This window comes from Rhinoderma darwinii, chromosome 8 (genome assembly GCF_050947455.1).
Source record: "Rhinoderma darwinii isolate aRhiDar2 chromosome 8, aRhiDar2.hap1, whole genome shotgun sequence".
NCBI lineage: Eukaryota > Metazoa > Chordata > Amphibia > Anura > Rhinodermatidae > Rhinoderma > Rhinoderma darwinii.
Window position 1 is genome coordinate 105,181,647 of NC_134694.1, and position 25,724 is coordinate 105,207,370.

At 40.8% G+C, this 25,724-nt stretch overlaps 1 protein-coding gene across 1 annotated transcript; it reads left to right on the forward strand.

The window, feature by feature from the left end:
* Positions 1 to 1,691: 1,691 nt before the first annotated feature.
* Positions 1,692 to 18,685, forward strand: LOC142659715 (cytochrome P450 2F2-like). Its single transcript, XM_075836123.1, has 9 exons — positions 1,692 to 1,868; positions 7,242 to 7,404; positions 8,031 to 8,180; positions 12,362 to 12,522; positions 16,330 to 16,506; positions 16,633 to 16,774; positions 16,876 to 17,060; positions 17,141 to 17,282; positions 17,523 to 18,685. The coding sequence occupies exons 1-9, from the start codon at positions 1,692 to 1,694 to the stop codon at positions 17,717 to 17,719; spliced, it is 1,494 nt and encodes a 497-aa protein (XP_075692238.1). The 3' UTR covers positions 17,720 to 18,685.
* Positions 18,686 to 25,724: the final 7,039 nt, after the last annotated feature.

Sequence of the window (25,724 nt, forward strand, 5' to 3'; positions counted from 1 at the left end):
GGTCGTGCCCACGAGTCTCAATTTTTTGGTCAGGTATCTGTACTTTAATCTCTAATATCTGCCAGTTTACCGTTCCAAAACGGCTTCCTACATGTCTACAGGGAGCCATTCCTCCCAGAATGCCGAACTCTAAATTTAAGCTTGCCCAGTTCATATTCTTAGCGGCTCGAATCTATATAGCGTCCAAGTGGCGTACAGCTGAGCTTGATATCTCTATGGTTATTAATAGAGTCAATCGTATAGCTATATTTGAAAAACTTGAGGCTGTGAGAACTGATTCACTCCACCTCTATCGTACGGTGTGGGACCCATGGCTCTCCTCCCCTCATTCACCCGACTTTCAGTATACTATTACCCTGTAAATTGTGGTCCAACAATGTGACACTAGGCTCGCTTTACAGTCATATGACTAATATGTACAATTTTATGGCTCAGTTGGCTGGTTTATATTTTTCCCTCCCTATGTCCCTCCAAATCCCTTACTTCCCTGTAAATGTCTCCCTGTTTAAAACAAGCACTTATCACTGTTTCCTCCTGCGCGAGGATTGATTAAATGTAATTGTATATCACATTTCTGTACCGATATACCAATAAATACCTTTTGAAACTAAATTAAATTGAACTGCTGTGCACCGGTGTGTTCCCGTTTTTTTTTTACTACATATATGTACACACCACACGTGCAACTATTGTATACTGACCTGACGAAGGGACCAGTCCGGTCCAGAAACGCGTCGTCTACTTAATAAAGATCTCCTAGATCCTACTCACTTGACTCCGTTCCTGATCCTTTGCAGCCTGGCGCCGATGCCCGTATTTAGATTGCATTTTCTTCCCACCTTTCAACTTAATCATAGATGAGACACTCTGGAGGAGGGGACACATTGTGGGTGTCCAAAAATGGGTATAAAATACCCAGATTTGAACTTCTGGGGGGAGAGAGAAAGCAGGACAAAAAATATCTCTAGGTAAGATTATAGTACGATTTGGTTTATTCCAGGAGTAACTCTGCTTAGACCTTGGTAAATGTATTGGGGGCTTTCATTTGATGCATTGTATCTTGGTCTATAGAAGTGGTATTAGCAGATTTTACTATTAACCTGGTGATTGTTTGGTGTTTAAATGATCTTTGTATTATTATTATCCATGTTGATTTCTTAGTTGCTCTTTCTTTGATTCTGGGGCAGGTTGAGCATTGATTTTGGGGTGTTGTTTTGGTGAATTTATCATTTGTTTTATCAATGTCATGCTGCTTGACAGATTCTGTATATAATATACTTTCTCTTTTAATACATACTTTTGTTGGTGTGCTTTCTTTGCCGACCGTCCCCTAGTACTTACGTGGAGATATTATTGTTCAATATTATTATAATTTAATATTAATATTGTCATTAATAGTATTTCTTACACTACGTCCCCCCTCACCTCTATGTACTACCTTCAGGGCAGCTATGTGGAAATTAAATTTCCTGAATCTGCATTTGGAGCCGGTTGACAAACCATAGTCCACCACTTGCTGTGGTGTAGACTATGGATATAACGGTCTGTTGTCTATTTTATGGCTGCAATATGACCTCTGACTGTCCTTCTATTCAATCAGATTACTCCTATGTAACATTAATGTACCTGAGTGTTGTGGAAGTAATGGGGACCTTCTATATGAATCCTGCGTATGAATTTCTGTTCACAGGATGGATTTCTACTCACTGGCTACAGCCGTCTTGGTGATTCTCATAACCATTTGTATGGCGAAGTATACCAAGATATTGTTGGGGAAGTCTAAGCTTCCTCCTGGACCAACTCCTCTTCCCATCATTGGTACTCTTTACAAGATGAACTTCAATGATATTGTGAAGTCACTACTGGATGTGAGTAACGCAGAAAACGAACAGTAACGCTTCCTAAAGGAAATGAGCTGATAACTAGGAAGGAAGGCAACACTTGGATAATGTTCCACGTTGAATATTTTGGCCTATGAGTCTTTGTCAAGCATAAATTAACACATAAATTCCATGTACTTTGCTACCTGAGTGTTTCCTTCCTTCCTACTCATTTGCTGGGTTTATGGTGGGCAAGACATACTACCGGAGGCACGCATTATTTATATCTCCAATATTGCTTAAACCATTTGCTTTTTGTCTTAAAGGAAATCAGACACAGAATTTGTTGAATGAGCTTTCCCAATATAGGAAATTATAGCATATCGCTGCGATTGCCATCATGTTCTCATCGGTGAGGGCCTGATCACCGATCCTTATAATGAAGAGGCCGCAGCGCTTTTCCAATCACAGATATTTATGGCATATTCACAGGATTAGCCATAAGTGTTTGATACATGCAGATGCCTCCTCTGGGTCCCGAACCATGAAAATGGGTTCCCCTAACTCACGTCCCATCTGGTGAGGTGACCGCTGAATCCAGAAGGAGAATGGAATGGTGGTGCGTGACTATCTCTGTTCAATTCCATGGGAGTTACAGGAAACAGCCGAGCAAGCGGGCTATCCTGTGGATATGCCATGAACGTCTGTGACAGGAGTGCCCCATTAAACATTTTGGCTCCTTCACTGATTTTTCTCTGCACAGTAAAATTTACTTGAAAGGAAATGTGTTGGAGTTCTCTGCACACCAGGATGTCAGGAGCGCTGCTGTAAAGGAGAAATGCTGAAAGGACCATTGTTCCTCTGTTCTTAAAATTGGTGGGGGTCCCAGAGGTTAAACTCTTACCGATCAGAACGTTATGTCATATCCATACCGGTATTTATACCGATATGCCATAACATTCTAGGATGGGTACAATCATACCTAATAATAGGGGGCTTAAAGAAAACGTTTTCTTTTTGTTTTTATGTTTTTGTACTATTAAACCACTTTAAAAGAAAGAGGACCTGTCACTAGGTCCTAAAAAGTAAACCATCAATCTCACCTTACCACCGCTGTCTCCTGGACCCCAGCGGTGCTTTTGTTTTATTTCTAGTCCCCCCGTTCCTGATAGATGTACCACGCTGAGCTAAGACAGTATGTGTAAAGCAGCCTCACCCTGATAGGTCAGCGTCAGAGGCTGTGAGGTAGCTCCACCTCAGGAGAATCGCTGATGCCCTCTTGGCTAGCCAGTGATTCATTAGCATATTTGGCACCCAAACAACCAGGGGACATATCTCAGAAACCGGGGGGACTAGAAATAAAACAAAACCACCGCTGGAGTCCAGAAGTCAGTGGTAGTAAGAGTAGACTGAAGGTTCACTTTTTAGAATTTAGATGTGATTGTTATTAGCTGGATCCTGAGTGTCAGAGACGCACAGGACCAGATTTCAGCTGAGCCGTCAGTTCAGCTGACCTGACGAAATCGGCTTTGACGGAGAGATACAGTTTCTATGGATACAGGATACATAAAAGTTGTATCTTAAAAAGTACATTTTATTTTTAATAATTCAATTTAAAAGTTATATTAAATCCTACGAAGGTGTACCTAGCCTTTAAGCTGCCCAAGTACATTGTCCTAATGCCACTGAAATTGTCAGGATCTGCAGTTATTCTACTGTTTGGGGTCCTCCAGGGGCAAGTGAGGCTCAGGCATCTTGGATTTCAACATGCCTGATATTTTGTAATGCTGGGAGTTAATCTGATGCTAGACGTATTTGTCAGTGGCTTGTCTTCTTTTCCCTATTGAAATAAACATGCACGCTTTTTTTCTTTTTGTCAGGCAGAAAGGCCTAGTTCACACGGAGGAATTTTCCAGGGATGACATTTCATCCAAGGTGACCGCAGCTGCAGCCAATCACAGGCCGGCTAAATGCTGCAGTTTTCCGCAGTGGACATTCCGGGCGATAAAACTGCACCACAGTTTGGTGCGGTTTTTCACCCGGAATTCCCTGTGGCCACGGGAGGGGTTACACAATGTAACTTTACGCAGCGTATCCGCCCTGTGTGAACTCAGCCTAGTGGTGTCTGCTGGCAGCAAGAATTTTTTACTGCAGCTGTGTGGCTGCTTCTCCCGAAAGATCAGCTGGTGGGCGGGCCCCCAATTTGACCAGACCCCTGACTGCAGTACTTCTTGTATGGACCTGATCCGGGGCGTAACTAGCAAAGACTGGGCCCCATAGCAAACTTTTGACTGGTACCCCCTGCCCTAGGTGCTACACACAGCCCTCCTTGTAGATAGTGCCCCCCTGTAGACTGCTATACAGCCCTCCTGTAGACAGTGTCTCGCCCTACTTGTAGATAGCGCCATACAGCCCCCCCATAGATAGATAGCGCCATACTGCCCCCAGTAGATAGATAGTGCCATACATCCCCCCCTCATGTAGATAGTGCCATACCGCCCTCCTCCTGTAGATAGCGCCATACAGCCACCCTCCTGTAGCCCCCCCCCAAACAAATAAAACTTCATACTCACCTTGGTACTGTTCCCGCGACGAATGGAGCGAATCCGCACCGACGGGATCCTTGCGTAGGCCGGTGTGATCCAGTGACTTAATCATACCGGCCTGCGCAGGGACAGGCTGAAGGCCGAACTTGGCTTGTAGCCTAGTAGATGGCAGAGATACCTCCCTGCTCTGTCATACTGTTCAATACCATCAGCGTCCTAAGAACGCAGATACTGTTGAACGTAGTGGTTGCTAGCAGCGCCACCTGGCATGGAGTGGCTGGCAAATTTTAGCCTGGGGGGCAAGTACACAGCACTGGCCCATGAGTAGCAGCCAATTCTAAGGGCTTATTCAGACGAACGTAAAAATTGTCCCTCTGACGGCCCACAAGGTAGACTTAGATACATGGCCCATGTGTGACACTGTCTGCTGGACCCTGTATCTAAGCCAGCAGACAGTAATCATATACTTACCCTCCTCTTTAGCTCCGGGCACAGCGCAGGTCCTGACACCATTTAGCATCAAGACGTTGTGTGCGGCGCAGATAGTGTTGTGACGTCATGACGCTGAAAATATCCAGACCAGCGCTGCGCTCAGGAACGAGGAGGTTAAGTATACTCTTACTATATCAACAGGGGCATGTGTAGTTTATTAGATAGGCCCCAGTTACTATAGTAACTGTGAATAGACGTGGTGTGCGGGGGACCGCGGGCCACCCTGGCTTCGGGGCCTGGTCGCAGTTGCGACCACTATAGCTACGCCACTGGGAGGCACCACACAGATCGTACTGTGTTATGAGGGTCTATTTGGGATGTACTTTTTTGTTTTTGTACATCACACACACTACATACAATTCACACTCACAACACACACTATATATTTAAACCACACAGACTATATATGTACACACTTATAGTATACACATACTATATGCACTATACACATGCTATATGCACTAGACACACCAGCTTGAGCCTCTTCCTCTGCGGGGTTTGGGTACAGCCTACAGGAAATTGATCATGTGACTAATGTCACTACAGGTCCTACACCTCCTAGTTGCAGTCTTGTCATCATTATGAAGAGGCTGGAGGTATGGACAGTGCACAGCATCAGCATGCTGTCATAGAGAGTAATTCCAGGACCTGCCTATCATGCACTATACACCCGCACGCACGCTATATGCACTATACACACACACACACACACACACACACACACACACGCATGCATGCTATATGCACTATACACGCACGCACGCACGCACGCTGTATGCACTATACGCACGCTATAAACACTATACGCACGCACGCTATATGCACTATACGCACACACACACACGCAAGCTATATGATCTGTACACACAAAGGCATGCTATATGCACTATACACACACACACGCACGCATGCTATATGCACTATACACACACACGCACGCTATATGCACTATACACACGCACGAACGCATGTTATATGCACTATAAACACACGCATGCTATATGCATTATACACACACACACACGCTATATGCACTATACACACACGCTATATACACACACGCACACTATATGCACTTTACACACACACATACGCATGCTATATGCACTATACACACGCACGCTATATGCACTATACACACAGACGCATGCTATATGCACTGCACACACACGCATGCTATATGCACTACACACACACGCACGCTATATGCACCACACACACGCACACGCTATATGCACTATACACACGCACGCACGCTACATGCACTATACATACACACGCACGCTATATGCACTATGCACACACGCACGCTATATGCACTATGCACACTCGCACGCTATATGCACTACACATACACGCACGCTATATGCCCTATACACATATGCACGCTATATGCACTATACACAGTACACACGTACGCTATATCCAATATACACATGCACGTTATATGCACCATACACACACACTATATGCGCTATATATATATATATATATATATATATATATATATATATATACACACACACACTTACCAGCTTGAGCCTCTGCCGTTCTTTGCTACAGCCCACAGGACCTTGATCATGTGACTGATGTGACTACAGGTCCTACACCTCCTAGTTGCACTCTTGACGTCATTATGAAGCGGCTGCTGGAGGTATGGACAGTGCACAGCAGCAGCAGGCTATCTCTGACAGTCTTCTCTCTACAGCTGATGTGCTGTGCCGCACCTTACACAGAGGGAGAGTGATAGCCGGCCCTGCACCTAATCACAGCAACTGGCAGCCGCGGCCCTCAACCTAAGGGTATGTGCACACACACTAATTACGTCCGTAATATACGGACGTATTTCGGCCGCAAGTTCCGGACCGAACTCAGTGCAGGGAGCCGGGCTCCTAGCATCATAGTTATGTACGACGCTAGGAGTCCCTGCCTCGCTGCCGGACAACTGTCCCGTACTGTAATCATGTTTTCAGTACGTGACAGTTGTCCTGCAGCGAGGCAGGGACTCCTAGCATCGTACATAAGTATGATGCTTGGAGCCCGGCTCCCTGCACTGTGTTCGGTCCGGGACTTGCTGCCGAAATACGTCCGTATATTACGGACGTAAATAGTGTGTGTGCACATACCCTAAGAGGGACAGGCCCCCCCCTTGCAGCCACTATGGCTGCTACAGCGGTAGCTAAGCCACTGGCCCCGATAGCTGGTGCTATTGGAGGATTTTAACATAAGATAATTGCATGTTCATTTCTATGAAAATTACATATATAACAATGTTTTTATAGTCTATTCAATTGAACTGCTCTCTGACTAACTATGGAATATTATTAAAGTATCTAAGCAGATCATAACTTGTCATGTTGAATTCATTTGATTTTTTATCTAGTTGTCTAAAAAATACGGTGATATATTTACGGTATATGAAGGACACAGACCAGTTGTAGTGCTATGTAGTTATAAAGCCATCAAGGAAACTTTGATTGACAAAGCAGAAGAGTTCGGTGGTCGAGCCTATTATGCATCATTTTTTGACTTTACAAAGGGAGATGGTGAGTATTTAGTCAGGTTTACATGTAAGTATTTGGAATTTACTTATTAGTTTGATACCGGTGCATCGTTCTAGCCTCGCTCTTTTATCACACTTTATAAATGGTAAAACACCTTCTTATTGAGGTTCTAGGGGAATCAAACAAATAGGCATAATGATGGCCCTAGGCCAATCTGTATTTAAAGTGACCATTCCTTTTTATTACAATGCTCCACCGACAAGCTGACCACAGGGTGTCCTGCTGCTGGAACAATTACCCTGCAGCACCACCACAGGAGAAATTAAGTATTACACAGTTCTCATTGAAAATGTATGGGTTGTCTATGTAATGCATGGATGTGTTGGGTCCTTCAGAGAGATAAAGAGAGACACTCTGGTGAATAGATAAAGGTACCTGAACAAGAGATCTCTCTTTAGTTTCATTTTTTTCTAAACCAGACAAATTTTTAAAGCAGTTAATGCCGAAGAAACAGAGTGAAGGTCGCAAACAAATGATTTGGACCACAGTTAACATATTTTTGTATAAAACAATGGCAATAAACATGAATTCTTCATTTTGTTTACTTCCTTATAGCTTACAGTGGATGTGCTTTCATATAGAACTCATTATTTTATTGTATTCCACAGAGTTTGCATTCAGTAATGGTGAAAAATGGAAGGAGCTGAGGCGTTTTTCCATGCTAACGCTAGGTAATTTTGGAGTTGGAAAACGTAGCTTTGAAGAAAGGATTCGGGAGGAGATCCTGTATCTCACTGATGTGCTGAGAAAAACTAATGGTAAATTTTATTAATCCCTTTAATGCACTTTCTGTACTCGTTTCCTCTAGCCTCAACTAATATCTTGTTGATTTTTTATCAGATTTTTTATTCAGATTACTTATATATTAGGGCATGTTCACATGGAACAATCTTTTTCTACGGTCAGTTTTGAAAAATTGTTCCTTAGGACCTGATGGACATTTCCATCATTATGTTACTTGCAGCTGCGGAGGAGAAATCTCAGATGGATGAAGAGCATCACTCTTGTCTACGGATAGCTAGTGGAAATTTCTAGGGGTCTATTTTTGGAGGCATTTTGAGAAATGAAGACAATAGAAGAAATTACAAAAAAAGTAGATTCACACAATAAGGTTATGTGCACACGACCTCTTTGCAGACGTAATGGAGGCGTTTTACGCCTCAAATTACGCCTGAAAAAACGCCCCTAATACGCCTACAAACATCTGCCCATTGCTTTCAATGGGAATTACGATGTTCTGTTCCCACGAGCCTTTATTTTACGCTTCGCTGTCAAAAAACGAAGCGTAAAAAGACGCTCCGTAAAAAGAAGTAGCATGTCACTTCTTGAGGTGTTTTTTGGAGCTGATTTTCCATTGAACACTATGAAAAACGCCTCGAAAAACGTCTGAAAAGAAGTCTCAAAAGAAGCTCCAAATTTCATTCTCAGGGTATGTTCACACGGCCTATTTACGGACGTAATTCGGGCGGTTTAACCCCCGAATTACGTCCGAAATTACGGCTTGAATGCGTTGACAAACATCTGCCCATTGAAAGCCATGGGCTGACGTTTGTCTGTTCACACGAGGCGTATATTTACGCGCCGCTGTCAAATGACGGCGCGTAAATAGACGCCCACGTCAAAGAAGTGACCTGTCATTTCTTGGGGCGTAATTGGAGCCGTTATTCATTGACTCCAATGAAAAGCAGCGCCAATTACGTCCGTAATGGACGCGGCATTCAAGCGCCTGCACATCCCGTTACGGCTGAAATTACGGGGATGTTTTCTCCTGAAAACATCCCCGTAATTTCAGCCGTTATGGACGCTGCCGTGTGAACATACCCTCAGCTTCCAAAACGCCTGAAAATCAGAGGCTGTTTTCTCTGTAATCAGCTCCGTATTTTTCAGACGTTTTTTGTTAAGGATATGTTCACACGCTTAGCAAAAAACATCTGAAAATACGGAGCTGTTTTCAGAGAAAACCGCCTCTGATTTTAAGGCATTTTTGAAGCTGAAAATGAATCAGCTCAAAAAAACGACCTCAAGAAGTGACATGCTACTTCTTTTGAGTGGGCGTCTTTTTACGCGCCGTATTTTTACATCGACACGTAAAATTATACTTCGTGGGAACAGAACACCGTAAAACCCATTGCAAGCAATGGGCAGATGTTTGTAGGCGTAACGGAGCAGCTTTTTCAGGCGTAAAACGCCTGAATTACGTCTGAAAGCACTGCGTGTGAACATACCCTGAGGGTATGTGCACACGCTAGCTTGCTTTTACGTCTGAAAAGACAGACTGTTTTCAGGAGAAAACAGCTGCCTAGTTTCAGACGTAAATGCTCCTCCTCGCATTTTGCGAGGCTTCTCTGACAGCCGTAAATTTTGAGCTGTGCTTCATTGAGTTTAATGAAGAACGGCTCAAATTATGTCTGAAAGAAGTGTCCTGCATATAATGTATATAAGTGTCCTGCATATAATGTATATAAGTGTCCCGCATATAATGTATAGAAGTGTCCTGCATATAATGATATGTGTCCTGCATATAATGTATATAAGTGTCCCGCATATAATGTATATAAGTGTCCCGCATATAATGTATATAAGTGTCCCGCATATAATGTATATAAGTGTCCCGCATATAATGTATATAAGTGTCCCGCATATAATGTATATAAGTGTCCTGCATATAATGTATATAAGTGTCCTGCATATAATGTATATAAGTGTCCTGCATGTAATATATATAAGTGTCCTGCATATAATGTATATAAGTGTCCTGCATAGAATGTATATAAGTGTCCTGCATATAATGTATATAAGTGTCCTGCATATAATGTATATAAGTGTCCTGCATAGAATGTATATAAGTGTCCTGCATATAATGTATATAAGTGTCCTGCATATAATGTATATAAGTGTCCTGCATATAATGTATATAAGTGTCCTGCATGTAATATATATAAGTGTCCTGCATATAATGTATATAAGTGTCCCGCATATAATGTATATAAGTGTCCCGCATATAATGTATATAAGTGTCCCGCATATAATGTATATAAGTGTCCCGCATATAATGTATATAAGTGTCCTGCATATAATGTATATAAGTGTCCTGCATATAATGTATATAAGTGTCCTGCATGTAATATATATAAGTGTCCTGCATATAATGTATATAAGTGTCCTGCATGTAATATATATAAGTGTCCTGCATATAATATATATAAGTGTCCTGCATATAATGTAAAGTGTCCTGCATATAATGTATAGAAGTGTCCTGCATATAATGTATATAAGTGTCCCGCATATAATGTATATAAGTGTCCCGCATATAATGTATATAAGTGTCCCGCATATAATGTGTATAAGTGTCCTGCATATAATGTATATAAGTGTCCCGCATATAATGTATATAAGTGTCCCGCATATAATGTATATAAGTGTCCTGCATATAATGTATAGAAGTGTCCTGCATATAATGTATATAAGTGTCCTGCACTTCTTTTGACGAGGCTGTATTTTTACGCGTCGTCGTTTGACAGCTGTCAAACGACGACGCGTAAATGACAGGTCGTCTGCACATTACGTCGGCAAACCCATTCAAATGAATGGGCAGATGTTTGCCGACGTATTGTAGCCTTATTTTCAGACGTAAAACGAGGCATAATACGCCTCGTTTACGTCTGAAAATAGGTTGTGTGAACCCAGCCTAAGAATTACTAACGTGTTTGGTACCAATATAATTGCTTACAACTCCATTTTTTTCTTTTAGATCTTTTTCCTCTGTGTGGTGTAGTCATAGTGTACAAATAACCATACCAAAGTATATACAGTATACGCCATACATCATAGCACCCAACACTGACAGACGTTGGCCAAATAGTACCTCCATACAGTTGCTTAAATAAAAATTCTTTACAGTGCCACGACCATACACTTCAGATAAATATATTGTACAGTGCCTAAGTAGCAGTGCCACACAACTAAATACCACCACCCAGTGCTCATATAATACCAACCTATAGTGACCAAATAACAGCACCATACATAAAATATTCTGTTATCTATGCTATACAATGTCTAAATAATACTGCTGTTGTAATGACAGGGATAGGGAAACAGACAAGTGAGCCCTAATCTACCCGCCACTCAGTCCCTGCCTACTTGCAACGACCCGACCTAGGCGACGGGGTACAACTGGGCGACGGTCCCTACACTCAGTAAGTGCACGGCAGACAACCAGACAAGGAAACACAGAACAAAGGGAAACGGGGCAGTTGCCCACGGCAACACCGTGAGCAGCAAGAGTAGTAAACGAGCCGAGTCAAACCAGGAGAGTACGAGGTGCCAAACGCAGAGCAGGAGAGTAGTGAACAAGCCGAGTCAAACCAGGAGTGTACGAGGTACCAAACGCAGAGCAGAAGAGTAGTCAGTAAGCCAGGGTCAATACGAAGCTGGGACAAGTAGTTCAAGAAGCTGCAGCAGGGCCAGGAAACAAAACGAGAAGAATCACAAGCAAGGAGGAACAGGAAAGGCAGGTATAAATAGACAGAGAGCGGGAGCTAGCTCCGTCTGGCCAGGCTGCGATAGGCTCTCCCACTCCTAAGCCTGCCATCCTGAGTGGTGGAAGATGGAGTCAGTCTCACAGACATAGAAGCAGGTGCAGACTGATTACCTATGGGCGTGGATACAGAAGCTGTGCCTGGCAGATCCTTAACAGCTGTACAATAAGATTTGTGGTGCCATGCCTTATGAGGTGTCCCATATAGATCACACACCTTTTAGGGTCGGCCTACTTTAAAGTAGTATAAATCCTATACTTTAGACTCAGCTACTCTGCACAATAATAGACCTTCTTACTCTACACCACTAGGTGCCCTGTTTGGAAACCTAAGACAAGACTCTGATTCTGTTCACCTTGAGCTCTAGCTATTGATTTCATTATTTTTATATGTTTTAGGATCCCCAATAGATCCCAATTACCCTTTACTACGTTCCGTATCAAATGTAATTTGCTCTGTGGTGTTTGGAGACCGATTTGAATATCAAGATGAACAGTTCCAAAAGCTTGTGAAATGTGTTCAAGACAACTTCCGAATCATGAGCACACGCTGGGGTTTAGTAAGTATAACCTAAGATTTCAATGGAAATATGTACAGAGCCATGTACAAAGAATTAATATTTTCATAGTATGGAGCTGTAGAAAATGTGTGTGTCGCCATATTGTGCCTCCGTACATCACTGAATTACAGAGGTACCCCCCCCCCCCGCCCCACAAGCAATGATTCCAAGGGAAAATATTTCTGTAATAGTTATCTGACTATCCACTTTTTTTTGTTTGGATTTGATATGAATCCAAAAGATAAAAAAACCCTCTGTATGCCTCAGTATTGACTCAAATATGTCTATGGGTGCGTTATTACGGAACATACAATTTTGAAAACTTGATAATTGTAGACGACTATTGTAATCTCTTATCTGGGCAGGATGTATAGTTTATCTGGATTTTCCTGCTTTATTTTTGCCAGAACTACATTATAGAGTAGACTGACATTTACATGGGCCGAACAGTGGAAGAGAATTAGCCGTTTGGGATGTTATATACTATTTATTGTCTGAGGAGAGCTGGGTGACTGTATTGGCTGCTATTAGTGACTATCACCCAGAGATGTTGCACAAGCCACAGATGGAGGTAAATTAACAGTGGATGTTAGCAGCCGGGATTGGAATAGATGATTATCACTCCTTATGACTGACCAGACCCATAGAATTAACGGTTCCCACCGCCACCGGAAACTTCCAGACTGTCTCCTTAAATGACCAGGTGTGTGCTTATGAGGCTTTACGATTGGTTATACAGCCACACAGTCCTCTATTTTCTGCTTTGCACTGATCTCTAGGATTATTACAGGGCAGAAAGAAGAAACTGCATGTAATGAGAACAATAATCATTGCACTACCCGAGACCACCGGGTCTCTTTTTTTACTACCATAAAACTCTAAGGATGTCATTAGTCTCTACACAAAATATTCAGTGTGTAAGGTACACGTTTAATTAGATATGAAAATACACTGCCTGTCTAAATGTTTAAAAATACAATTTATTAAATGTTTAATGTAAAAAATAGGGCACTAATTGCCAAGGATCTGAATACAGGCGTTGGCAACACAGATCATAGATGCTTTGTGGAGTGTGAACGGAGGCCAACCACTGAGAACACTAAATTGAAAGTGTATAACAGTTAGCACAAGATCAGCCCATCGCTACATAACTCCACAAACGTAGTCAATAAATAAAAGTTTGTCTAGTTGCCACAAACAAGCAAGATTCCCAACGCGTTTCTGCGCCTCTAAATAAATAGAGGAGCGTCCTCAGGGGTATAAATTGCCTTGATCTGTCTCAATGCCGGTCAGCACATATTATCCTGCAGGGTTCCGGCGTAGATTTCTAACTAACTACCGCTCAGCACATGTTGTGCTGTAGTATTTTTGTTTCAACGGCGTGCACTAGACACTGATGACTGGTCTAAGCACGCGCCGGAGAAACAATAGAGCCTTATACGGCTATAGCCCCACCTACCTGGATCGCATCAATTGGACCTGGACCAATCGGTGATTAAGACGTCAGTTACTGATGCCCACAGATCGGGACGGCGTGACCAATGGAAATGATGCATACAGCATCAATGGTATCGGGGGGGGGGGGGGGGGGAGCTTCAGGCGGCTATGTAAACAATGCTGCACAACACTGAAGGAGCCAAGGTAAGTGATGGGTCATTAGTTTAATTAGGAGAGTTAACAAAATTCAGACCTGAGAAACGGGTTATAATGCTACTGAAGGGATCGTATTAATGCCCCTATAGGAAAGGGAACATATGAACGAGGGAGAAAATCCCCCACCCACCCCGGGGTTACAGATGGAACGAAGATAGAGCAGTACAGGTCTATCATCATTGATGCAAAAAGCACCTATATCAATGGAAGTGGAGACACATCGGAGGAATAAGGATATTACACACAGGGAGGTATGTCAGCATATATTAGGGCAAGCGGAGATATACGTTAGCAATACATAGTTGTAAAAATATGAAGTGATGCAACAACAGAGAGTAAAAACAAGTTGCAGCAGGGTACAGAACGTTAAAGAAAGGGTAGGTAGGATATTTGTTCATTGAGGCCCAATGGTTTGATGGTTTGCATCCTGAAAATCCATTGGGCCTCCTTCTCCCTGTGTGTGATATCCTTATTCCACCGATGTCTCTCCACTTCCATTGATATAGGTGCTTTTTCCATCAATGATGATAGACCTGTACTGCTCTATCTTCGTTCCATCTGTAACCCGGTGGGGGGGGGGGGGGATTTTCTCCCTCGTTCATATGTTCCCTTTCCTATAGGGGCATTAATACGATCCCTTCAGTAGCATTATAACCCGTTTCTCGGGTCTGAATTTTGTTAACTCTCCTAATTAAACTAATGACCCGTCACTTACCTTGGCTCCTTCAGTGTTTAGCAGCATTGTTTACATAGCCGCCTGAAGCTCCCCCCCCCGGTACCATTGATGCTGTATGCATTATTTCCATTGGTCGCGCCGTCACCATGGGGCCGTCCCGATCTGTGGGCGTCAGTAACTGACATCTTAATCACCAATTGGGCCAGGTTCAATTGATGCGATCCAGGTAGGTGGGGCTATAGCCGTATAAGGCTCTATTTTTTCTCCCCGGCGCGTGCTTAGACCAGTCATCAGTGTCTAGTGCACGCCGTTGAAACAAAAATACTACAGCACAACATGTGCTGAGCGGTAGTTAGTTAGAAATCTACGCCGTAACCCTGCAGCATAATATGTGCTGACCGGCATTGAGACAGATCAAGGCAATTTATACCCCTGAGGACGCTCCTCTATTTATTTAGAGGCGCAGAAACGCGTTGGGAATCTTGCTTGTTTGTGGCAACTAGACAAACTATTATTTATTGACTACGTTTGTGGAGTTCTGTAGCGATGTGCTGATCTTGTTCTAACTGTTATACACTTTCAATTTAGTGTTCTCAGTGGTTGGCCTCCGTTCACACTCCACAAAGCATCTATGATCTGTGTTGCCAACGCCTGTATTCAGATCCTTGGCAATTAGTGCCCTATTTTTTTACATTAAACATTTAATAAATTGTATTTTTAAATGTTTAGACAGGCAGTGTATTTTAGTCTCTACACAACCTTAACTCCTTCAATACACTAGACCACCAGGGATGCTGGCAATAAAGGGAATCGGTCAGCAGTTTTCAACCCTTAAAACTTCTGGCAGCGCTTTATACAGGGTAAGGAGTGTAGCGTAACTATACTGGTGGTATCGGTCTCCTGATTGGACGCAACCCTATTTGACCACCAGATAACGCCAGACTATTTAAGTAAATGTCATAACTCTTTACTGAATTTTTCTTTTTACCAGCATGTAAATGGCAAACATTGTTTATTTTTTAATTAATAACATTTATATTTAATTGTGGGACAACACCTTTAAACTCCTTCATCCATATAGACCCTTCTGGATAAAATAATTTAACAAATCACCCTTCACCAGGGATACAATCTTACCTTAAGTTATCTCATACCCCCAGCAATTCTCTGTATTAACTCTTGAGCCAACATGAGCTGCCAAGAAGACAAATCTATTAACTGCTAAGCTAAGTTTTAGAGGTTTCTGTTGATAAATTCAGATGGTATAGCAATGCAAAAATCAGTGCTCTCCTCCTTTTGGCACCTACAGCCCCTAGATTAAAAACTCGAGTGTGCTCCTTACTGTAGAAATGGGGGAGCAAATATATTGTCTTAATGGGGTCAAGAAAATCTTTGGGTGTTCCTGATCATTTCACATGTCTGTGTAGTTGCGTAAGACTCGTTTTCATTTATCTAAACTGGTTTGGTCTTTTTCTTAGCTGTACAACATTTACCCCAATGTCATGAAGTACATACCAGGACCTCACCATGGAATCATGGAAAACTTTACTATTATAGCAGACTTTATAAGGAAGAAGGTGGAGAGCAACATGAAGACTTTGGACAGTAATAACCCAAGGGATTTTATAGACTCCTTCCTGATCAAAATGGAGAAGGTACAAAACAAATGTCAAATGACTATTACCTATATTATCGAGCAGTATTTTCTATCACTGTATACACTGTCCTCTCATCTGCATTTTTTATTTTTATGAAAATCTAAATGATTGTTCGAAACACAGGAAGAAAAGAATAAAACTGTATTCTACAATCCCGATACTTTGGTGATGAGCGCCATGATCTTGTTCTTTGGTGGGACTGAAACAGTGAGCACTACCCTGAAAAATGTATTTTTACTTCTCATGAAATACCCCAGTGTAGCAGGTACGTAACTTAGATAGGGAATATCTGAGAAAGTGTTTCATATGTTTTCCTTAAGAATGAGAACCTTTAAAGAATTATATACAATCTATATTTTTCCACAGAAAAGGTTTACAGTGAGATAGACAATGTCATCGGCCAACGTCCACCAACTTTTGAGGACAGACTCAATATGCCTTACACAGAAGCTTTTATAAGCGAGATTCAGAGATATGGTGATGTAATACCATTGGCTCTTCCACATGAATTGACCATGGATACTCAGATTCGTAATTATAATTTCAAGAAGGTAAACAAAAAATGAAATAATCAAAAAATGTAATACAAAAAGCTTACTCATTAATTTTTCTAATATTCTTTAAACCACAGGGAACAGTTTTCACTCTAGTACTTACAAGTGTACACAACGACAAGACACAGTTCAAAAATCCTGAGAGTTTTGACCCAAACAACTTTATTGATGAAAATGGGAAACTTCTAAAGAACAATGCCCTGTTGCCGTTTTCTGCAGGTGAGGATGAAATTGAACTGGTTGCTAAATTGAGTGGATTATTTGGTTAAAAGACAGCTGCATGTTACTCATCCAGCAGTTGTATCAAACTATCAGAAAACTGACGGATTGCAAACGCAGTGTAAGAGGAGGATAACATGGAAAACATAGCTCAAACATTTTTCCAGTTTTTACATGCAGCAGAATATATATCACCTATTGTAGATATTGGTCTATGCATTCACTGTCATTTCCTTACAGGTAAGAGAATATGTCCAGGAAAGAGCTTGGCGGTTATGGAGATTTTCCTTTTTATCACTTCACTACTGCAGAACTTCGAAGTCAAGTCACCAGTGCCCCCCGAAAAGATCTCAGTGGCACCTGTGGAAGTTGGGCTTGGACGTATTCCTCCCAAATATGAGATGTGCCTGTTACCCCGTACATGTTCTCAAAAATAAACTAATATTATAAAGTGCATGAATCTGAGAAATGTTGTGCTTAGTGCAAAAAGTGACTTGGTTGTAGGGAAGACTTGCAATATTTCAATTATTACTCCATAGTATTTGTTTATGTTGACGCAATCATGGCCCAAAAATATATTCGACTGAAATTTGTAATGGGTATGTCAACAGATACCTCCAGTTAATTTATCCAGTCCAAATCATAGATTATATTGACATATATCGGAGGGATCAGCAAGGTTTACTCCCGAGACTGCTAGTGCTAGTGTATTTAGCAGCATCGGGATATGGCACGGGCACGGAGAAGGCAGCACAGTTTGATTGACATAAAGCACGTGCCGCCAACATTTGCTCCCGCTCAGATAAACGTGCTGCAAGAAAAAAGGATGAAAAATATACTTCTGGGGGTAATATATTGGATTGGATGGCATGATTAAACATAGATTTTAATGTTTATCGAAACTAAGAAAAAAAAATATTAAGGCTTTAGGTGGGAATAAACCTTTAATAGGCAGTGATGTGCAAATTTGGTTTCCAACATGGTGCCCTTCATTTCACATAAGTCCAAAGTGCAGGTCCAAAAAAGTATTCAGTTCTCCCTCCCTTATGGACTCACTAAATATATGGCATGGGACTGAGAGGCTGCATTAAAAACATATTATTCTCCTTCATTTGAAAATCAGTGGGTCACTGTGCTTGAGAAGAAGTGTAACAGCCTTTGGTGCCCACCAACTGTATACAATAGGGTACAAGATGGAGCTTAATGGACATAATGAGTCTAGGTGGCCGGACCATTTGTCTGTATGAAATATGTTCAGGGATGTCATGTGTGGCACGGGATTCTACCATATTCACAATTATATATGTTACATAAGCGCATATTTGTATTATTATAGTGGAAATGTTGTTCCTTTGTCTATTTTTGATAATTTTTGTAATGCTATAGCTTATTGTTCATGCACTCAACATAAAGTACTTCACTATCTATTCATTGTGTCATTTTAATGATGGACGTTTCACTATTTGTCTTAACTTTGTGCATCCATTGTACTTTTCACTGAGAAGGAGGAGCATGTGAACGGCACGTAGGGCCGTAACTCCACACTGCGCGCTGCTGGCCACCTATATCACCAGTGCGGCTTTCATTAGTGCTGCTGTTAAGTTGCCTTCTATTATGCCGCTGTTAGTCTGAACTAAGGCCCCATTGTGTCTTTCAGAAACTATAAAACATTGTATATAGGGGTACAAGATGACTAAAAAGGTACAATGGATCTCTCTACTGTATGGACTAAGAGGATTGAAAACTGCAAATGACTACTCGTTTGAGGAATCAGGGGGTTCCAAAGCACAAGGCACACAATTATGTGGTAGTAACATATGGCTACTAGTACTATCCCCACCCATGTGGTGTTGTATGGATGTTAAAACATGGACATTATCAGTCAGGCTTTACATTATCATACAGGCACTAGTGTACCTAGTATTTTCTCAGTGGCACTATTTAGTGGACACTTCTCAATGCCACTATAATTTATCTATTATATGGGTGTTATAGTGTGGGTACCATTTTATAGAACCATCTTATGATGCTGCTATATACTAGTCACTACTAAATATGTGCATATTCATCAGATTGTACTGTTACACGCACGCACGCACGCACACACACACACACACACACACACACACACACACACACACACACACACACACACACACACACACACACACACACTACAATCCATGGACAGTAAATGCTGTTCTATAGGAGTTGGTTCTTATATTGCCTCAGTTATAAACTTAAACTAAAATAAACTATATATTAAATTAGTTCTTCAAGTGAATGTAATGAAATATTATTTTATTTTTTTAAACATTTTTTATTGACAAAATAGAAAATACACAGTAGGATATTGAACCATAAGGTTCATCAGAGATGTTACAGAATAGCAATGTACAAAATGTATCAGGAACAGCAGCTAAAACAAAATTCCAAAGCAGTACACATCAGCAAGTTTACAAAAATAAACCATTATACATTCCAATAATACATACATGTGTATATAAAGAAGAGTAAGGACATGCTGAGGTTTATTATAAAAAGAAAGAAAGAAAGAAAAAGCCAAACAAAAACAAACCTGAACAAAAACAAAACTCACCAGTTATAAATGAGATAAGAGAAAGACAGAGACACAGGCATGTACAATTAGGTATGAAGAGCGTCCATAAAGTACCTAGAGGACTGCCATTTGTCCCAAGATGAGCCCTGAGAGAATTGATACCCATGTACAGTAGAAACCGTTCTTTCCATAATGCAAGTTGTATTGACATATTGAATTACTTCAGATATGCTCGGAGTGGCAGACTGCTTCCAATATTTAGCTATCAGAATTTTTGCAGAGGTCAAAACATGAAATATGATCGTTCTATCATAAGAATGAACGTCAGAAACTCCAATATTAAGTAACGCTAATGCCGGACTACAAACGAAGGAATACTGTGAAACAGTAGTCAAGAGTTTGTCTATTTTGTCCCAAAACAATCTTAAAAGAGGGCACTCCCAAAATACGTGATAAAATGTTCCCTTGGAAACACAACATCTCCAACAAATATTGGACGAGTTTGGATAGATCAAAGATAACGATAAGGTGTAAAATACCATCGATATAGCAATTTCCTCGTAGCTTCCAAGTGTTGAGTGGATTTAGATAGCTTAGCTGCCAAAAGATAAGTCGATTCCCAATCCACAGACCCTGGAGTAAAATGTAAATCTCTTTCCCAGTGTGACAGACATGCAAGAGTTTTAGTCTGTAATAGCTCTGAAATAGCCTTACTATAGTGATGGAAATATAGTTAATAAGGCGTTTTAGGGGGATTATCCCTAATATGAAAACTTGAGATAAAGTGCCGAATTCTCAAATACTTGTAAAAGTCGACCTGTGGTATAGAGTATTTATTTGAGACCTCTGCAAAGGACAACAAGAGACTACCACTCCCAATATCCGACAATTTCCCAATGCCTTGCGTTCCCCAATTAGAAAGGTCTAAATCAGGAATCAACTGCATAAGAGTTTGCAGGGACATATGAAACACCCGCAGAGGAAAGAGAGCTTTTTGGACCACAATCAGCTTCCAAGACATCAAGGCGGCTTTAACAGTCAATAAATGAGGGGGGCGAGTTTGTAACTTAAGGGAAGAAGCCCAAAGATAAGCTTCAAGTGAGCTATATTGACCACAATCACGTTTGATATTTACCCAATGCTTGGAATGTCGAGGATTTAGCCACTGCCGAAGTTGATCTAAAATAGTAGCATGGTAGTAAGCCACCATATTAGGTAGACCAAGCCCTCCTTTCTCAATAGGGAGGCACAATATAGGATGAGCAACTCCAGCTCTATGCTTTTTCCACACATTTTTGGACAATAGGCTCTGTAGTCTAGTCAGATATGAAACAGGTAGGGGGATAGGAAGATTCCTGAAAATATATAAAATTTTTGGCAAAACCATCATTTTTATAGCTACAATATGGCCAATCCAAGAAACTTTAAACTTCAAATAATCTTCGAGCTCTCTTTCCAAACGGGTAAGTAACGGGAGATAATTAGAAGCGTATAAATGTGACACAGGGTACCTCAATGTAATACCTAAATATGAAAGGCCCTGGGAGGACCATACAAATGAATATTGATTTTGTAAAGTCTGTACAGTTTCTGGCGGCAGACCCATATCCATAATCAGGGATTTACTCACATTAAGCTTGTAATATGATACAGAACTAAAATGGTGCAACACCTTTACCACTTGAGGAAGGGAATTAAGTGGATCAGATAACACTATAAGCACGTCATCAGCGAATAGTCCTATTTTATGCGTGGAATTACCAATACTAATGCCTTGAATAAGTGGCGACGAGCATATAGTTTCTGCCAGGGGTTCCATAATTAATGTAAAAATTAATGTTGACAGAGGACAGCCCTGGCGCGTACCATTAGATATCTAAAAAGGTGTAGATTGATATCCCGAAGTTAAAACAGTAGACTTAGGTGTAGAGTATAACGCCATAATAATATCCCGCGCCGCTCCAATGATACCAAATTTAGCCAGTACAGCATCTAGATAACCCCAATGCACACGGTCGAATGCCTTCTCCGCATCCAATGATAGGAGCAGAGAGGGCATACGACGGCGCCCCACCCCACGATATTAATAAAACGTCGAGGGCCATCGACCGAAAATCGGTTTTTAACAAACCCAGCCTGGTCTTGATGAACCAAGTTCGGTAAAATATTAGACAAACGAGATGCCAAAATCTTAGAGTATAATTTTAAGTCCGTATTAAGCAAACTAATGGGCCTGAAATTCTGTGGTCTATCTGCTGGTTTGCCCGGTTTAGGTAAAGTAACAATGGTGGCCTGTAGCATTTCGAAAGGGATGTGCCCGGTAGAATGTATATGATTGAAAAGCTGTAGGATATGAGGCGCTAGAATACTATTGTATTTCTTCTAATAATCATTAGTAAGGCCATCAGGGCCAGGAGATTTTTGCGACTTTAGTGTTAGTATGGCATGATTAATTTCTGATAAAAGAAAAGAATTAGCCAAAGTTTCCAATTGTAACGGTGTGACCGTCGGTAAGGACACAGAGGCCAAAAAATCCTACTCAAAATTGATAGTAAGGGGGTAAAAATAAGGGATTTATTTTACTAAGTTTCTTATTACTAGATATGTATGAGTGAAGTCACGCATTGAGATTTGGTTAACCAACTTTGATCTTGAGTTAATAAATCTCCCAACCATTGCACAGAAACAAGAAATAGCCCCTTCTATGAAACATAAAATGGCCATAGATGTAACATAGCAAGGGGCAGATGCCACCATGTTTTTATTTTTATATTTGGTTCTCCAAGTTAATGAATCAACCCTGACGTCTATAGAAACAAATCTATTTTACTGAATGATAATTATGGCCTCATAACATGTCCTTCACATCAACTGTAGGGATCTGCCAATTGTCTTGGAGGTATCAGGAAAGTCTCTCAACATCTGCTGGGATCCAACAGGTTGGATTTTCTTTTTTTTCCACTGGAGCTAAGAGTTCCGCCGATCACCTCTCCTCCATTGTGATATTGAAATACAAACCATCTCCCAGCTGAATATGTATATGCTCGCATGAGTCCAATTTAATCAAAGTATAAGCAGATATACTGTATACAGTGATAACTTCTGAATCTTAACCTGTAGGACAAGTTTTCTTTCTAGGAAAAAAAAAAGCTGAGCTGGATGAATGATAAAACCTTTATTTTAAGGCATGCTACTAATATTACATGCATGATATTTGACTATATATGACCGATACTTATGGTTTTTTATATGTTGATCTTCCTTGTGCCACCTGAGGAAAAGTCAGCTATTTTGTAAAAATTAAAACCAATTTTTTGGTTCCACCTTCCATCTATTCCCTACTTGTTGCTAATATACACTGTATGGCCAAAAGTATGTGGACACTCCTTTTAATAATTGATTTTAGGTTTTTCAGTCATGCACATTGCAAACAGGTGCATAAAATCAAGCACACGGCTATAGATAAACATTGCTAGCAGTAAGGGGTCGTACTGAAAAGACCTGTGACATTAAACATGGCACTGTCATTGGATGCCACCTTTGCCAAAAGTCAGTTTGTGACACTTCTGATCTGCTAGAACTGTCACCTGTAAGTGGTTTTATTGTGAAGTGGAAGGGTCTAGGAGTAACAACTCAACCACTAAATCATAGACAATGCAAACCCACAGAGCGAGGCCGCCAAGTGCTGATCCGCGTGGTATGTAATCAGGGGCAGAGGCATTAGGGGTACCATGGGCCCCCGAGCAGTTCAACGTGTCCCCTCCCCCCAAACTCTAAAGACGCTGTACCGTATATATGCAGATTTTATTTTAGGCGGTCACAGATCTGGCATGGTTTGAACTCGCTGTAAAAGCAGAATGAGCCATACAGAAAAGAAAAAGCAGAATACTTTAAGGCACTAAACAGGTCAGGAGCTTTACATTGTTAGTGGTTTCCGGGGGAAAAAAATCTGCTGTGCGTAAATATAAAGAACCAATCTCTGTTGTTCAACCCCTTAAAATCCAAGCCATATATTTTATTTTATTTTCATTTTCACTCGCCGCCTTCCTAGAACCATACCTTTTTTATTTTTACGTCAATGGAGTGGTGTGTGAAGGATTTTTTTTTGCGGGAGGAGTTGTTTTTATTGGCACCATTTAAAGTAGCATATAATGGGTGAATTGGAAAAACTGTGATCCCTCCATGTTTTTCTGTGTTTAGTTTTTACTGTATGTATATATTTACCTTATCTTAAGCTAAAAGTAGATTTAACATCTAATTTTACCTAAAGATAAGGTAAATATATACAGTCCCAGAACCAAGCTCAGTACATAAATATACAGCCCCAGAACCAAGCTTAGTACATATATACAGCACCAGAACAAAGTTTAGTACATATATACAATGCCAGAAGCAAGCTCAGTACATATATACAGTACTAGAACCAAGCTCAGTACATAAATACGGCACCAACACAAACACAGCTCAGTACAGAGATCATTTGCAAATTGAGTTTAACCCCTGCCATATAAGTTTGTACGGCATAAAACTAAAGCTCCTAGTATAGCCTGAACAATGGTTAGGATATGCTGGGGGTTGATGATTAAAAAAAAAAGAAAAAAAGAATGCTACCATCCGTCATCTCGCTGCAGCCCATACAGTTACTAGAGTACTGATCAGTCACAGGGAGAATAAACATTTACATTGAGTGACTCACAGGTGACGCCTGAGATTCTTTTTCATACTTTTTCTTCTCCATCCGGTCCAGACCTCTATGATGACTTCTCCCGGCCACAACCCATTTCTGCAGGGTTTGCAGGTAGTGCAATGTATTAGAAAAAAAAATCAGACAGCTGAAGTGTAAAAAAGAAAGGGAAAATAAAGTCGTTAACACAAAAAATAAAAGTTTAAAGTCATAAAATACAATCACCCTTTTCCCTTATCAAGTCCTTTATTATTGAAAAAAATAAATAAACCATACATATTTGGTATCACCATGACCGTAACGGCCTGAGCTATAAAAAGTCTGTTATTTATTCCACGCGGTGAACAGCGTAAAAAAACAACCTTAAAAAACTATACCATAATTTCTGTTTTTTGGTCACTTTGCCCTACAAATATTGGAATAAAAAGTGATCAAAAATGGTACCTATAAAAACTATAGCTCGTCTCGCAAAAAACAAGCCCTCATACATAAAAAAATTCAAACGTTATGGTTCTCACAACTTGGCGACAGAAAAAATACCTTATAACAAAAGTAATTTTATTGTGCAAAAAGTTGTAAAACATAAAGTGCTATAAATTAGGTATTGCCGGAATCGGACTGACCCGCAGAATAAAGTTAACATGTAATTTATAACGCATGGTGAATGCTGTATATATATATATATATATATATATATATATATAAAAATATGCCAGAATTGCAGTTTTTTGGTCACCTGGCCTCCCAAAAAATAGGATAAAAAGTGATCAAAAAGTCGCATGTTCCCCAAAATGGTAAAAATAAAAACTATAGCTCGTAGTAGATGTTACCTGCAGTCCTATGTAACACCACAGATAACACACAGTGATAACTCTCTGAGTACAGGTAATGTAGTAGTGTTACCTGCAGTCCTATGTAACACCACAGATAACACAGTGATAACTCTCTGAGTACAGATAATGTAGTAGATGTTACGTGCAGTCCTATGTAACACCACACATAACACAGTGATAACTCTCTGGGTACTTAAGAAGGACGTTCCACATTATTAAGCAGGCCACAGGTTTCAAGCAATATGGGAAAGAAAAAGGACCTCTCTGCTGCCGAAAAGCGTGAAATAGTGCAATACCTTGGACAAGGTAGGAAAACATTGGATATTTCAAGAAAACTTAAGCGTGATCATCGTACTGTGAAAAGA